The sequence below is a fragment of the Brienomyrus brachyistius genome, chromosome 5, assembly GCF_023856365.1.
Source record: "Brienomyrus brachyistius isolate T26 chromosome 5, BBRACH_0.4, whole genome shotgun sequence".
Lineage (NCBI taxonomy): Eukaryota > Metazoa > Chordata > Actinopteri > Osteoglossiformes > Mormyridae > Brienomyrus > Brienomyrus brachyistius.
The window spans coordinates 1,077,956-1,095,306 of NC_064537.1; the positions used below are offsets into that span (position 1 = coordinate 1,077,956).

At 45.0% G+C, this 17,351-nt stretch overlaps 1 protein-coding gene across 2 annotated transcripts; it reads right to left on the reverse strand.

The window, feature by feature from the left end:
• Positions 1-1,641: 1,641 nt before the first annotated feature.
• On the reverse strand, positions 1,642-14,341 carry LOC125741767 (CMRF35-like molecule 9). Of its 2 annotated transcripts, none has more exons than XM_049013081.1 (7): positions 13,897-14,341; positions 11,986-12,309; positions 11,763-11,882; positions 10,424-10,498; positions 10,178-10,285; positions 5,827-5,882; positions 1,642-1,953 (listed from the first exon to the last, which is right to left on the reverse strand). In XM_049013081.1, the coding sequence occupies exons 1-7, from the start codon at positions 13,931-13,933 to the stop codon at positions 1,780-1,782; spliced, it is 894 nt and encodes a 297-aa protein (XP_048869038.1). In that variant the 5' UTR covers positions 13,934-14,341; the 3' UTR covers positions 1,642-1,779. The 2 variants fall into 2 exon arrangements, with proteins under 2 accessions (XP_048869038.1, XP_048869037.1); XM_049013080.1 differs by having other exon boundaries at positions 5,827-5,885.
• Positions 14,342-17,351: the final 3,010 nt, after the last annotated feature.

Sequence of the window (17,351 nt, forward strand, 5' to 3'; positions counted from 1 at the left end):
CCCTATGGACAGAAATGTCTGATAAATACTTTAATATAAATGTGTATCATAATTCCAAAACTTCTTATGCCATTTCTGTGGTGTCCCTGCTTGAAAAACTACAAAATGTAATGATTTTGTGTGCCCCATCCTGGGTCCCCCACCTTGTTCCCTTAGCCTCTGTGGTAGGCTCTGGAACTCCCCCGACCCTGAAATGGACAAGCGGATTCAGAAAATGGATGGGTGTATGGATGGATGGATGGGTGTATAGATGGATGGATGGGTGTATGGATGGATGGGTGTATGGATGGATGGATGGATGGGTGTATGGATGGATGGATTTTCTGTCAATAATAAATATAGACTCATAAAAGCTTATGATAAACTGCTAATGAGACACAACAGCGAAACTACATTAAGGTACATTTTATGTACAGTGTTATAGCATATTTGAATTATATAAAGTTCAGTAATTTAAAAAGCATTTGAAACAGCTGTACCGTATTCTGAATGACTCAATAACATTCAGTCAATAGTGATGCTGTCTATTCTATTACCTAATATCCATGTAATACATATACAAATGTCAGTTGGATGGTAATCTGCCTGAGACGTAAAGAAAAATAAAAAAATAAAATCTGTTATAATTATCACCATAAGCAGGTTCCACTGTACATATGACCGGGTTCTTTCGGATTGTTGGAGATGCGATTGCATCCCTCAGAAGCTCCACAACAGTCATTACTCCCTCCCCACTGAGGCTGCGCCCTCTAAACAGTTCAGTGTTTATTTGATGTTTCCAAGGCTTTGTGCTGTGGATTGACTGCAGCCATTCTCTGACTGTTTGTGGACTGGTCTCAGTGACTCAGAGTTTGAGTTCAGCCAGACTTAAGGACTACTTTTAACGCTAAACTGCACTGTACACGCATCATTCCTGGTTTTGCTGTTATTTTATGATTTATGTGTCATTTGGTATGATTTGATAGGTTATTGTTTTGGTTCGGGAACGTTAAAAAAAATCCCCCATATAAATGGATGGTAATTGCTAGTTGTTTGTATCCAACCACAAAAAGAGTTTCAGGGCACATTCATTACATTAAGAAAGCAAAATATTTATACTTATATTGCATATAATGTAATGTGCATGTGGATATTGTAGATTTATTTATTTTATTTGCACCACAGGGAGCCCCTGGGGAAGCATCCTTTCAATGCACTGTGCACATGTACAGCCCCAAATCAGGAAAAGTTGGGACGGTGTGTAAAATGAAAATCAAACTGAAAACAGTACTTTGCTAAATTATCTTTGACCTGTATTACAGATTATCTGTTTTTTCTCTCCCTCTCTCTCTATCCCCCTTCTTCTCCATTTTCTTCCTCCTTTCCCTTTCTCTCCCTCTCCTTCTCTTGAGGAAATAAAAAATAAATGAATAGAAATAAAGCAGTCCTCCGCAGGGGGGGGGGGGGGGTGGGGGGGGGGGGGTGGAGGGAATTAAAAAAAAAAAAAAACGAAATACGTGTTTATTTTGAGAAAAACAATCAAATTCATGAGGGACACATTAAACAATGTGCTGTTGTATTGTTTTCATTGTAATACAGGTCAAAGATAATTTAGCAAAGTACTGTTTTCAGTTTGATTTTCATTTTACACACCGTCCCAACTTTTCCTGATTTGGGGCTGTACACGGATGTGTTGACAACAAAGAACTCTTAAGTCTTGAAATTTGTTTACTCAACATTACTTGGTTCATTTGCAAAAATGAACAAATCAGTAACGGGTTGATAACTGCTGCATAAATTTTAGTGTGTAAAAAGTGGATTTAGGGGGTTGATGTTTAGGTAGATGGAATCAGTTTGAAGGGGATTGCATTGAATGTTTGAATAGATGTGATTGTTTTCTAGGGAACTTAAGTCAGAAGTGAGGAAGGTATCTGCATCAGGCTCGTTCACAGACATCCCGTTGTTCTGCTCAGCCTAAACAGTGTCAAAACAAATAGACACAATAAGTGATTCTGATTGTTTTTTTCATTGTCATGCACAGAAGAACGTTCATCATACAAGATAACTGCTCTAAAATCACCTCAAGGTACTTGAGAAGAGTGTATGGCAGTTAATTTCCACATTGATTTTGTATACCTGCCTGTCCGATGTGGGGTCACAGGACCAAACACACAATTAGACAACAGCAACTCACTTTGATTTTGGAGCCTATTTAATTAATTTTTAAAAATTGTTCATGAAAGAGGAAAAGGGAAGGAAATATAGGAAGGAAGGAAGCAAGGAAGGAAGGAAGGAAGAAGACAATGGAGGAGAATAGCCAAAAATACTTCTGGGGGTTCAAAGTCAAGCTGCTTGACATTAAAACATTATGATTTCATGGAAAATGAGTCTGAGACCCAGCAGATTGTAGGCTGCATCCACAGTGTCACAGTCTGTAAGCGGCATTCACAGCATGTCAGCCTTCCCAGAATCCCTTAAGGGACAGCACCAACAGTGTCACAGTCTGAAAGCCACATTCACAGCATGTCAGCTTTCCCAGAGTCCCTTAAGGCACAGCACCCACAGTATCACAGTCTGTAAGCCACATTCACGGCATGTCAGCTTTCCCAGAGTCCCTTAAGGCACAGCACCCACAGTGTCACAGTCTGTAAGCCACATTCACAGCATGTCAGCTTTCCTAGAGTCCCTTAAGGCACAGCACCCACAGTATCACAGTCTGTAAGCCACATTCACGGCATGTCAGCTTTCCCAGAGTCCCTTAAGGCACAGCACCAACAGTGTTACAGTCTGTAAGCCACATTCACAGCATGTCAGCTTTCCTAGAGTCCCTTAAGGCACAGCACCCACAGTATCACAGTCTGTAAGCCACATTCACAGCATTTCAGCTTTCCCAGAGTCCCTTAAGGCACAGCACCCACAGTATCACAGTCTGTAAGCCGCATTCACGGCATGTCAGCCTCCCCAGAGTCCCTTAAGGCACAGCACCAACAGTGTCACAGTCTGAAAGCCACATTCACAGCATTTCAGCTTTCCCAGAGTCCCTTAAGGCACAGCACCCACAGTATCACAGTCTGTAAGCCACATTCACGGCATGTCAGCTTTCCCATAGTCCCTTAAGGCACAGCACCCACAGTGTCACAGTCTGTAAGCCGCATTCACGGCATGTCAGCTTTCCCAGAGTCCCTTAAGGCACAGCACCCACAGTATCACAGTCTGTAAGCCACATTCACGGCATGTCAGCTTTCCCAGAGTCCCTTAAGGCACAGCACCCACAGTGTCACAGTATGTAAGCCGCATTCACGGCATGTCAGCCTCCCCAGAGTCCCTTAAGGCACAGCACCCACAGTGTCACAGTCTGTAAGCCACATTCACAGCATGTCAGCTTTCCTAGAGTCCCTTATGGCACAGCACCAACAGTGTTACAGTCTGTAAGCCACATTCACGGCATGTCAGCTTTCCCAGAGTCCCTTGAGGCACAGCACCCACAGTGTCACAGTCTGTAAGCCGCATTCACAGCATGTCAACTTTCCCAGAGTCCCTTAAGGCACAGCACCCACAGTATCACAGTCTGTAAGCGGCATTCACAGCATGTCAGCCTTCCCAGAATCCCTTAAGGGACAGCACCAACAGTGTCACAGTCTGAAAGCCACATTCACAGCATGTCAGCTTTCCCAGAGTCCCTTAAGGCATAGCACCCACAGTATCACAGTCTGTAAGCCACATTCACGGCATGTCAGCTTTCCCAGAGTCCCTTAAGGCACAGCACCCACAGTGTCACAGCCTGTAAGCCACATTCACAGCATGTCAGCTTTCCCAGAGTCCCTTAAGGCACAGCACCAACAGTGTTACAGTCTGTAAGCCACATTCACAGCATGTCAGCTTTCCCAGAGTCCCTTGAGGCACAGCACCCACAGTGTCACAGTCTGTAAGCCGCATTCACAGCATGTCAGCTTTCCCAGAGTCCCTTAAGGCACAGCACCAACAGTGTCACAGTATGTAAGCCACATTCACAGCATGTCAGCCTTCCCAGAGTCCCTTAAGGCACAGCACCAACAGTGTCACAGTCTGTAAGCCACATTCACGGCATGTCAGCTTTCCCAGAGTCCCTTAAGGCACAGCACCAACAGTGTCACAGTCTGAAAGCCACATTCACAGCATGTCAGCTTTCCCAGAGTCCCTTAAGGCACAGCACCAACAGTGTTACAGTCTGTAAGCCACATTCACAGCATGTCAGCTTTCCCAGAGTCCCTTGAGGCACAGCACCCACAGTGTCACAGTCTGTAAGCCGCATTCACAGCATGTCAGCTTTCCCAGAGTCCCTTAAGGCACAGCACCAACAGTGTCACAGTATGTAAGCCACATTCACAGCATGTCAGCCTTCCCAGAGTCCCTTAAGGCACAGCACCAACAGTGTCACAGTCTGTAAGCCACATTCACGGCATGTCAGCTTTCCCAGAGTCCCTTAAGGCACAGCACCAACAGTGTCACAGTCTGAAAGCCACATTCACAGCATGTCAGCTTTCCCAGAGTCCCTTAAGGCACAGCACCAACAGTATCACAGTCTGAAAGCCACATTCACAGCATGTCAGCTTTCCCAGAGTCCCTTAAGGCACAGCACCAACAGTATCACAGTCTGTAAGCCACATTCACAGCATGTCAGCTTTCCCAGAGTCCCTTAAGGCACAGCACTCACAGTGTCACAGTCTGTAAGCCACATTCACAGCCTGTCAGCTTTCCCAGAGTCCCTTGAGGCACAGCACCCACAGTGTCACAGTCTGTAAGCCGCATTCACAGCATGTCAGCCTTCCCAGAGTCCCTTAAGGCACAGCACCAACAGTGTCACAGTCTGTAAGCCACATTCACAGCATGTCAGCTTTCCCAGAGTCCCTTAAGGCACAGCACCAACAGTGTCACAGTCTGTAAGCCACATTCACGGCATGTCAGCCTTCCCAGAGTCCCTTAAGGCACAGCACTCACAGTGTCACAGTCTGTAAGCCACATTCACAGCATGTCAGCTTTCCCAGAGTCCCTTAAGGCACAGCACCAACAGTGTCACAGTATGTAAGCCACATTCACGGCATGTCAGCTTTCCCAGAGTCCCTTAAGGCACAGCACCCACAGTGTCACAGTCTGTAAGCCGCATTCACAGCATGTCAGCCTCCCCAGAGTCCCTTAAGGCACAGCACCAACAGTGTTACAGTCTGTAAGCCACATTCACGGCATGTCAGCTTTCCCAGAGTCCCTTAAGGCACAGCACCAACAGTGTCACAGTCTGTAAGCCACATTCACGGCATGTCAGCTTTCCCAGAGTCCCTTAAGGCACAGCACCAACAGTGTCACAGTCTGTGAGCCACATTCACGGCATGTCAGCCTTCCCAGAGTCCCTTAAGGCACAGCACTCACAGTGTCACAGTCTGTAAGCCACATTCACAGCATGTCAGCTTTCCCAGAGTCCCTTAAGGCACAGCACCCACAGTATCACAGTATGTAAGCCACATTCACGGCATGTCAGCCTCCCCAGAGTCCCTTAAGGCACAGCACTCACAGTGTCACAATCTGTAAGCCACATTCACAGCATGTCAGCTTTCCTAGAGTCCCTTAAGGCACAGCACCAACAGTGTCACAGTCTGTAAGCCACATTCACGGCATGTCAGCTTTCCCAGAGTCCCTTAAGGCACAGCACTCACAGTGTCACAGTCTGTAAGCCACATTCACAGCATGTCAGCTTTCCCAGAGTCCCTTAAGGCACAGCACCAACAGTGTCACAGTATGTAAGCCGCATTCAGTTTTCCCAGAGTCCCTACAGCACAGTGCGCTGACCTTCCTGCCCACAGGAGGCCTACTCACCCTTATGCTGTTTCTTGAGACTCCATATTCGGTGTTGACAGTGCTTGTGAAGGTAGCTTCTATGGAGAATGCCAGAAGTTAGTTGCAACTTTAACAATATTTCACGTAAAATTTCATTTAAGGGGGCGGCATGGTGGTGCAGTGGTTAGCACTGTCGCCTCACACCTCTGGGACCCGGGTTCGAGTCTCCGCCTGGGTCACGTGTGCGGAGTTTGCATGTTCTCCCCGTGTCGTCGTGGGGTTTCCTCCGGGTACTCCGGTTTCCCCCCACAGTCCAAAAACATGCTGAGGCTAATTGGAGTTGCTGAATTGCCCGTAGGTGTGCATGTGTGAGTGAATGGTGTGTGAGTGTGCCCTGCGATGGGCTGGCCCCCCATCCTGGGTTGTTCCCTGCCTCGTGCCCATTGATTCCGAGATAGGCTCCGGACCCCCCGCGACCCAATAGGATAAGCGGTTTGGAAAATGGATGGATGGATGGAATTTCATTTAATAATTTTATTTGGTACTGAGAAGCCAGTCACCAGGGTTGTACAAGCCAGTGTAGTATTAGTGCCAGTCCCAAGTCCGGATAAAATGGGTAGGATGGCATCAAGAGGAGCATCTGGCATAAAACCTGAGTTTATGAGGAAAGGTACGAGTGTGGAGGTGAGAGTCAGGGCTTTGGACGTTGGGTGACGGAGGAGAAGATGAGGGGGAAGTGTCCAGAGACAGCAGGAGATGCAGAAAGATACGAGTGTGGAGGTGAGAGTCAGGGCTTTGGACGTTGGGTGACGGAGGAGAAGATGAGGGGGAAGTGTCCAGAGACAGCAGGAGATGCAGAAAGATATGAGTGTGGAGGTGAGAGTCAGGGCTTTGGACGTTGGGTGATGGAGAAGAAGATGAGGGGGAAGTGTCCAGAGATACATATCATCAGGGTACATACAGTGTACAGTGAATGTGGAAAATGCTTAGAGGAGTTTTAGCCAGATTGTTTAGCAAAATCTGGGAAAGTGAGAGGATATCAGTGGAGTGGAGTAATGTACTGGTAATAAGAAAGATATAAGCATGTGAGGGTGCAGGACAGGTTCAAAAACAGTGTGACAGTGGTGAGGTATGTCGTAGGAATGATATGTTGGTTTGATGTTGAGGTGGGACTAATCTTCGCCTTTTAGTCCTTTCCTGTTTGCCATAGTCACGGGTGAGATTAGAGAGGGTGTTTGCCAGTGACATTGTGATCTGTGGTGAGAATAGGGAGCAGGCTGGCATGAGCCTGGAGATGTGGAGGCAAGTACTGGAGAGAAGGCGGAGATAACTTTGGAGGCCAGTCTGTGGACAGGCCTGCTATAATCTCCACACTCCGCTCTGCGGGCTTCTCCCTTAGCAGCTCAGCCCATAACCCAGCCATCATCTCATTCAACTCACATGTGGATGCAGTGTCGGGGATGTGCTTCCTACAGCATTATGTAACATTGCCAAACTATGATGTTCTCTTACTATTCAAGACAATGAGAAACCAGTACATGTTTTTTTATAAAGTAGGTTAGACTACTGTAATGCTCTGTTATCTGAGAGCACTTTGCAGTGTATTCAAAATGCAGCAGCTTGAATTGTCACCAGTAGCAGGAAATTTGAACACATAACCCCTGCTCTTAGTTCCTTGCACTGGCTTCCTGTTCAGTTCATTACTACTCAGATCACAGAATGGAGGTTTTCTTGTCATCGCACATAGAAATAAAGTGACAGTTAGCAGTAAAGCATTCTGCTACAGGGTCCCTATATTGTGGAATGGTTTGCCAGTCTATGTTCGGGATTCCAAATCGGTCTAAGTCTTTAAATCTCGACTGATGATCTACTGTATTACTTCAGTTTAGCTTACCTGCAACTTAACAGACTGTAACTATGGCTGCTGGTGCTGCTGTGCACGGCATTTTGATCTAATTTGTTAACGCATTAATGTGTTTATGCATGTTCTGACAACCCATGTTCTTTGCTTTCCTTCCAACATGTTTGAATAATGGCCAGGGGTGGCGTATTTCGGGAGAAAAATGCTGAGATTAGGATGTCAAGCAGGAGGGGATGAGGATGGCCAAAGAGGGAATATGTGGATGTGGTGAGGGAGGACATGTGGGTGTTTGGGGTGACTGAAGAACATGCAGAGGACAGAATGAAATGGAGACAGATGATGCACTGTGGCGACCCTTCACGGGAGCAGCCGAACTAGGAAGAAAAAGAAATTTCATATAATACTCCATCCATCCATTAGCTACTGCTGTCGGGTCACGGGGACAGCAGTCTAAGCAGGGAAACCCAGACTTCCCTCTCCCCAGCCACTTCATCCAGCTCCTCTGGGGGAATACTGAGGCGTTCCCAGGCCAGCCGGGAGACATAGTCCCTCCAGCGTGTCCTGGGTCTTCCCTGGGGTCTCCTCCCAGTGGGACATGCCCGGAACACCTCACTAGGGAGGCGTCCAGGAGGCATCCTGACCAGATGGCTGAGCCACCTCATCTGGCTCCTCTCAATGCGGAGGAGCAGCGGCTCTACTCTAAGTCCCTCCCGAATGACTGAGCTCCTCACCCTATCTCTAAGGGAGAGCCAAGCCATCCTGCAGAGAAAACTCATTTTGGCCCCTTGTATTCGTGACCTAGCTCTTTCGGTCACTACTCACAGCTCAAGACCATAGGTGAGGGTAGGAACGTAGATCGACTGGTAAATTGAGAGCTTTGCCTTTTGGCTCAGCTCCTTATTCACGATGACGGACCAATGCAGTGTCCAAATCACTGCTGACGCCACACTGATTCTCCTGTTGATCTCCCGCTCCATCCTTCCCTCACTTGTGAACAAGACCCCAAGATACTTAAACTCCTCCACTTGGGGAAGGACCCCTAACCCGGAGAGAGTACTCCACCCTTTTCCGGCTGAGGGCCATGGTCTCAGATTTGGAAGTGCTGATTCCCATTGCAGTCGCTGCACACTCAGCTGCGAACTGCTCCAGTGAAAGCCGAAGGTCACAGTCTGATGAGCCCAACATAACCACATCATCTGCAAAAAGCAGAGACCTAATCCTGAAGTCACCAAACCGGACACCCTCAACGCCCAATCCAGAGGCTGCCCCCGATGTCCACGCAATGCTGCAGATGAATGTCAACTATGACAGCCCTGCAACATCCAGAGCCTTGAGGAACTCCGGGCGGATCTCATCCACCCCCGGGACTTTTTCCCACCTCAGCGACCTCCACCCCAGAGATAGGGGAGACCACGTCCAAGTCCCCAGACTTTGCTTCCTCATTGGAAGGTATGTCGGTGGGATTGAGGAGGTCTTCGAAATACTCCTTCACCAACCCATAACGTGCTGAGCTGAGGTCAGCAGCGCCCCATAAACAGTGTTGATGCTGTGCCGCTTTCCCACCCTGAGTCACAGGATGGTGGACCAGAATCTCCTCAAAAGCTGTCTGGAAGTTGTTCTCCATGGCCTCTCCAAACTCCTCCCATACCCAAGTTTCTGCTCAGCGACTGCCAAAACCGCGTTCCGCTTGGCCCGCCGGTACTCATCAGCTGCAGAGTCCCAGGGGCTAAAAAGGCCCGATAGCACTCCTTCTTCAGCTTGACGGGTTCGGGGATTGCCGCTGCGACAGGCACCGACCACCTTATAGCCACAGCTCCGGTCAGCCGCCTCCACAATGGAGGCACGGAACATGGCCCATTTGGACTCAATGTCCCCCGCCTCCCCCGTGACATGAGAGACGTTCTGCCGGAGGTAGGAGTTGAAGCTCCTCCTGACAGGGGATTCCGCCAGACGTTCCCAGCAGACCTGCACTATACGCTTGGGTCTGCCAGGTTTGACCGGCTTCCTCCCCCACCAGCGGAGCCAACCCACCACCAGGTAGTGATTAGTTGATGGCTCCGCCCCTCTCCTCACCCGAGTGTCCAAGACATCAATCATCGAACTGCGGCCAAGGGCACATATGGACACCCTTATGCTTCAACATGGTGTCCATTATGGACAATCCGTGACCAGGACAGAAGTCCAACCACAAAACACCACTCAGGTTCAGATCGGGTGGGGGCGTTCCTCCCAATCACCCCCCTCCAGGTCTCACTGTCATTGCCCACGTAAGCATTGAAGTCCCCTAGCAGAACAAGAGAGTCCCCAGGAGGAGCGCTCATATTATACTGTGGAACCTTTGTTTTTGTTTAATAAAAGTGAGCACTACACTGAAGGCAAAATGTGCTGGTAGCCTTGTCAAAGTGTAACTGTTATTCAGTATTGTTTGTGCATTTGCCTGCGTGCAAAATCACCATTGATTGTGTGAGTATCATTGGTCACGTGTATGTCTATGACTGTCTGCTGGTTCACATTTATCAATAAAAATACCTGGTGAATTTTTTGAGACGCCCTTCCTCTGCTTGTAGATTATCAGCACAGACAGTGCAAACAGCAGTGCGGTGCTGCTCACTGCCGCAGTGATGAAGGTCACATAATCTTGAAAGGAAGTCAGGATTTGAACAAAATCACTTCATCATCATCATCATCATCTACCACATTTAGAGAAGATACAGTACACTTAAATTTAAATCAGGAGGTACAATATGCTTAAATTTAAATCAGGAGGTAGAGTACGTGTAAATTTAACAGCATTCTGGACGGCCATCATTGTCTCTGTAGTACTATGACCTTGGAACTGCCTGGGAACACCTGGGAAAATTAAAGACAGGTCTTAGTTTATTTTAAAACACAATAATATGTGGAATTTTAATTTTAAAAGTGGGTAGCTCTAGCTCACATGCTAGGTCTAAGAGAGCCCAATTGCTAATATTTATCCTAGCATTAATATTAACACATATCCCTAAACATAACCTTAACCCTAACAGTATGCCTAAAGTGGGATGTCTGCTAATCGTAAAGCTAACCCAACTCGAGTCTTTTTGCTAAATCTTTTTCTAGGTCTAACCTACATGCTCACCGTAACCATAGCTCGGGCATTAGTGATATCCCTAGAGCTAGCCTTTGCGCTAAGCCTGTCCCTAGTTCTAGTATTAATGCCGAACCTAAACCTAACCCTAACCATAGCTCTAGCCTTTATGCTAATCTAAACAGGAAAAACATGATCAAAAATAATTTCTCTTTCTTTGGTCACATTAAACACTGATGTGGTTTATGTCTGTTTCATGTAACTGAAGAACAGTAATGGTTACCTTTAAAATCCCTACATTAAGTAAAGAACATGTCTAATAATTAATGTAAAATGTTCATAGATGAACTGCATGGAAATGTCTTTTAGATTTTTGTTGGTTTAGTAACTGTTTTGATGCACATGCTGTTTCTACCAGAATACCTTATATGTTAATGTAAATCGAATATTTGAAATTACATGTTTCAATATATGTATATGTTTAAATATAAATATTTATATTCATTTAAAATGCATTTAATTGTAATTTCCTTTACTTATGACTATGTAAACAGACTGCTAACCACAGCGTGCGGGGGCAGCGTGTGGCTCTGTGGGCTAAGCCTGTGTGCCCGTAATCAGAAGGTCACAGGTTCAAACCCAGCCTCAGCTTGTGGGTCCTTGAGCGAGGCCCTTAACCCCCAGCTCCCTGGGCACCGCTACGGGTGGCAGCCCTTCACAGACAACTTACTCTATGAAAAAAGAGCAAGTTGAGGGAGGCGTAAAGACAATTTCCCTACGGGGATCAATAAAGTATCAATTATTATTATTAATAATTTGTCAAACTTTGATCTTGTAATGTAAAGGCAGATAAATTGAAAATAAGTTCAAGCACAACAAAATGTTGCAGTATAAGGCATTTAAAGTAATAACTGTTTTGCAGCAGAATCCTCTGTTATATTTATTTGCTTGTTTTCTTATTTATTGGTCAAATAACTGGAAGTGAGAGCTGCATTAAATGAGAATGGGAAGACAGAAATAATCAGTGTGAAAGGAGATCAGCAATACCTGACGAGTGCTGGGGAAGAGGCCCAGAAGTGCCGGGGGGGTCTGCTCCATCCTGGGGGTGCGCAGAGGTGGCAGGGACACGCGATGGCAGCTGGGGGGCACTGGAGGCTCTAGAGGAGGCTGTAGTGAGAGACAGACAATCTGAGATTCATGGTAGAAATGCTGGATCGCTGGACAAGTTCATAACTGGCCGAATGAGATTACTGAGGATGATAAACCAGACCTTCTGTCACTCTGAGGTGCACCTCTGTGTAGGTGTCAGCGCCTGTTCGCTCTACTCCACACCAGTATCTCCCAGTGTCGGTCTTCCTCAGTCCAGTGATGGTTACAGTGAAGGTTCCTGATCTATTATCATACAGGGAGAATCTCCCCTTCTGCTGGTATATATGACCTTCAACAGTCTTAACGAGAATGTCTTTAGAAGAGCAGTGCCCCAAACAGAAATACTTGCTGTTGCTTCCTGCATTACCGTGAGAACATCTGATTGTGACCCTTTGTCCTTCATATCCAGACACTCTGACCACACCTGACACCACCCAGCATCCAGCTGTGACACATAAACACAGAAAACAAGAGAGAGGATCAGTTGCCTCACAAGTCATGTACATCCAAGCTTTATAGCCACACTGACACAGGAAGTATTATATAATGAATATACAACCCCTGGCAAAAAATATCACTCAATGCTGAGGAAAAAATTATGGAATCAAGAACAAAAAACACGAACACAATTTGTACTAGTTTTAAACTACTTTGTTGCTCCTCCTCTGGCTTTTATGTCAGCTTGAATTCTCTGAGGCATGGACTTCACTAATGAAAGACAATATTCTACATCAGTCAGGTTCCAACATTCTCGTACAGCAGCTGACAGATCAGTTTTGCAGGATGGAGCCTTGTTCTGTACCATTTTTTTTTTCAATTCCACCATAAATTTTCAATCGGATTGAGATCCGGACTGATTGCTGGCCATGTCATTGAGTTGATATGCACCAAACAAACGTTCCAGCCTCATCTCCTTGGCCAATGCAGATTCGGGATTCATCACTGAATACCACTTTCATCTAATCATCCAATCCACGATTGCTTCATTTAGCCCAGTCTAACCTTATTTTCTTCTGATTAGGTGTTAATGATGGTTGAGGTTTGGCTTTGCTGTACCTAAATCCCATTTCCCTCAGCCGATTTCTTACAGTTCAGTCACAAACATTGGCTGCTGTTTCTGCCCATTTGGCTTTCATTTGTTTTGTTGTACACTTTCTATTTTCAAGGCATATTGCTCTGAGTTTTCTGTCCTGACGTTTGATGTCTTCCTTGGTCGGCTTGTATGTTTCCCTTTTACAACCTTCCCATTTTGTTTGTACTTGCTCCAAATTTTAGACAGAACTGACTGGGAACAACCATCATCGTTGTCACAATTTACCTTTTTAAAGGAGTTTCATAATAATAATAATAATACATTTTATTTATAGAGCACTTTTCAAGGTACTCAAAGGCGCTTTACATAGAAATTGGAGATACAATTTAAATACAGAGTAAAAATATACATTAAACACACTTATATAAAATCACAAAAAAAAAAAACGTATTGAAAACTTACATAAGACGACAGCACAAATTAGAACAGATAAATGAACCAGATGAACACATGCATGTTTCAAACCTCTGCTTATAATCCTTTCCACTGTTTCAACTGACTTGTTGGGGTCATGTTTCCTGTCAGTCAGTCAGGTGCAACAGCTCGTTAAGGTCTGCCATCACTCTCTTTTAACTGCAGACTAATTTTCCTATTTAGACCTGTGGAGATTTTTTGTTTCAGAAATGCAAATTACAGGGTGATTCCATAATTCTTTCCTCAACATTGAGTGATTCCATATGTTTTTCCTCTACTTGATCTGAAGAAAAGATGTGCCATTAATTGCAACAATGTCATTTTATTTTTTGGAGGCTTGGATGTTTTGCAAAGCCAGAACGTTCAGCTGTTGGCTAAAATGGTTTTGTGCCATATCTGTGGTTTGTTTTTTGGACTACAAAGTAAAACGGCTGACTGAACATCCTCCAAGAGTAGTGAATCCATATTTTGTATTGTTTCCCTCTGCTCAGTATACTGGAGTTTAAAAAGTCAGACTGAACTCACCTGAAAGGAGGCAGATGGCGACTATAAGGTTCCTCATGCTTGCCTGAAGGTCACCTAATCCTTGGTGTTTCCCTGCCGTTTCCAAACTTCTCTCAATGTCTCCCACAAGATCTCTCTGTCCTGCTCCTGGGTCTCCCAGTCACATCCTTAGTACTGCTCTCCCTCCCTCTTCTTTCACCAACTCTGCATGCACTGGCTTGTATTCCCCACCTCCTAGCTCTCTCTCTCTTTTTGTCTCTCTCATTATGCCTGATCTCAAGCGTCATACTGCCCCCTGGTGGAAATCAATGAGTGAAAACCTACTTCATCTTGATGCCGAAATAATCCACCACAGGTGATGGTGGAATGATCACAACAAGCAGGCCTGGAGTGGGAAATCGGGAGACTCAGGAGAATTCCCACTGGGACGCTTAGCTGCTGTACTGGTGAGAAACAAAATAATTAGTACCACTTTACAATAGCGTGCCACCCACCCGGGGGGGGGGGGGGGGGCAGAACCCCCCATCCCCCACACCGCCCCCAACAGGCTGGGCCAGCGGCCACCAAGAGACACCAACCATGTGACCTCAGCCAAGACACCAGAGGACCCCAACCATCCAGTCCCCATCCCGGGGTGGGGGGGGCAAGACCCCACCACCCCCAACAACATTACATTAAAAAGTTAATTATTGGTGTCCAACTATGGTAAAATTCGATCAATTGATTTTTCTTACAGGCAGACATCCTCTCCATGGAAACATAATCCAAGAGTATATTTTTGTACTGAGTTATGTGTAAATTCTCTTTTGACTTCCAGTTCAGAAGGATTGTTTTCTTACCAATGGTTAGTACTGTGAGAAGCATGCAAGATTTATATGCAAAGAAGTTTATCATTTTTTTTTAACAAGATGTCAGGGTTGTTCCAGATGGGTCAGTTTGCATGGGACCAGTGAAGTTTGGTTCATTTAATGAAATTCCTACCAGGCTGTCAGCCATGTGCTGATGTTAATGCTCTTAAAACAGCAATGTTGTTTAAGTATATGACTGATAAATGGCAGGTCCTGGATTCGAATATCGTTACAGAAAGTTTGCTCAATATCCAGCCAGTTAAGGTCTGAGTTGTTTTGCGTAGTCGATTTTAGGACAAATATCAATCTATTGGCAAGAAAGTAGTTGTACAATTTAGGAAGTTCCATACCACCACAGGTTTTGGGTTTCTGTAAAGTTTTTAAACTTATTTGTGGTGGCTTGGATCTCCATAAAAATTTTGAAATTAAGGAGTCCAGGGATTTGAACCAAGCCAGCGGAGGTTGACTCGGAACCATTGAGAACATGTAGCTAATTTTTGGCAAGATCATCATTTTGATTGTTGCTACTCTTCCCAAAAGTGACGTGGGCAGATTATTCCACTATGCAAGGTCATCTAATATCTTTTTTAGCAGAGGACTGTGATTTAATTGAGTTAGATCTGACAGCTTTGCAGAAATGTGAATACCAAGGTATCTAATGTTCCCAGATTGAAGTGGGATAGTTGGATTGGACTGGAAGTCACAGGATATTGGAAGAAGAGTTGACTTGTTCCAATTAATAGAGAAATCTGAGATGGAGGAGAACTTATCAATGAGTCTTATAGCCTCAGAGAGAGAGCCCTGCGAATTTTGAAGAAAAAGTAACACATCATCCACATAAAGACTAATTTTTTGGGTTATATTTGCTGTTTGGATATCTTTGATATTATTATTTTTCCGAATTGCTGCTGCCAATGGTTCGATAAATATAGCAAATAGTGATGGAGAAAGTAGCCAACCTTGCCTAGTGCCCCTTCTGAGAATGAAGCTTGGGGAGATTTGGTCATTCGTTTTTACGCAGGCTTTAGGTGAACTGTATAAAATTTTAATCCTGGTTACGAAGTTCTTGCTAAATCCAAATTTTAGTAAGGTTGCCAGTAGAATTTTCCAGTTCCATCCTATTTATCTCTCCTGGGCTATGAGTTGGCTTCCCATTGGGGTCTGTAACTGAAGATCGCTACTTTATCTTTATTCTGTCTTAGTTGGTTTGCTAAAAACTTACTTGATTTATTAATATGTTCAAAACTGTCCAAGTGTAACCTCTGTAGGTAAAACTGAGTTTTTTTGTCTCTTAATTCTTGCAGTTCCATTTCACATTTTCTCAGCTCAGTGTTTTTCTTGGGAGGAAACAAGTGTTGATTCCAAAGTATTAATTTTCTGTTCTAGTTCCGTCTCGAGTGCTTTTACCTTTTTATTTTTATAGACTGAATATAAAATTATTCTGCCTCGTATTACAGCCTTTGCCGTCTCCCAGAAAAAGCACAGAGATACCTGGCAGGTCATTTGTTGTCCAATCTTTCAGATGACTGATGAGTACAGTAACTAGGTGCCGGTAACTAGCTGCTGTACTACGTCTGTCAGATTCTGGGTTAAGTACTAAGTTGAAGTCCCCTCCCAATAGAAGTTCTGTGTCTGAGTGCGATGATATTGTAGCAAAAAGGTGGTGGAAGAAGGAGGGGTCGTCACTTTTTGGACCATATATATTGGCAATACATGTGTCGAAATTTTTATAATTATGAATCTTCCTTCTGGGTCTGTGATAGTGTCTTTACAGTTGAAACATATTCTTTTGTTAATTAAAATTGCTACTCCTCTTAATTTTGAATTATAAATAGCTAAATATACATGTGGAAATTCTGGTGAATTTAATGTATACTGTCCTGTTTTGGTTAAGTGAGTTTCCTGCAGTAGGACAATGTCTGCCTGTAATGTTTGATATTGTAAGATTTCATGTCATTTAGCAAATGAGCCAATACCACCCACGTTCCAAGTGACAAAGCGTAATGAGTTCATGCTGTCCTAACTGAATGCAATCCAAAGTTAATATGGACTGATGCGAGTGTGAGTGTGTAACTGCCTATGTGTATTTGTGGGTGTATAGTATGTGGTAGGCTACTTCCACATAAAAACAATTTGAGCGTCAATACCAATATGCTGCATTTACCATAACAACCAGACACTAATCACCAATCATACCACACGGGAACTCTGCCTGCAGACACTAATCACCAATCACACCACACAGGAACTCTGCCTGCAGACACTAATCACCAATCACACCACACAGGAACTCTACCTGCAGACACTAATCACCAATCACACCACACAGGAACTCTGCCTGCAGACACTAATCACCCCCTCCCCCCCCCCCCCCCAAAAGGGTATAATCAGCCATCTTTTCACTGATATTAACAAGAAGGACTAGCCACACTGGTACTCCAGCACCTTGATCTACCATGAAACTGAAATGGTAAAAAGCAGAAAAGGGGATATTTATGGTTATTTATGATTATCGTGTAAATTCAGTCTGCGATGGGCTGGCCCCCCATCCTGGGTTGTTCCCTACCTCGTGCCCATTGCTTCCGGGATAGGCTCCGGACCCCCGCGACCCAGTAGGATAAGCGGTTT

Excerpts from the sequence above, each read along its gene's own strand:
- LOC125741767 (XM_049013080.1), bottom strand. The coding sequence starts at position 13,933 with ATGAGGAACCTTATAGTCGCCATCTGCCTCCTTTCAG. Across the intron at positions 12,310-13,896 it reads CGCCATCTGCCTCCTTTCAG|CTGGATGCTGGGTGGTGTCA; the intron begins GTGAGTTCAGTC and ends TATGTGTCACAG. Across the intron at positions 11,883-11,985 it reads GCACCTCAGAGTGACAGAAG|CCTCCTCTAGAGCCTCCAGT; the intron begins GTCTGGTTTATC and ends CTCTCACTACAG.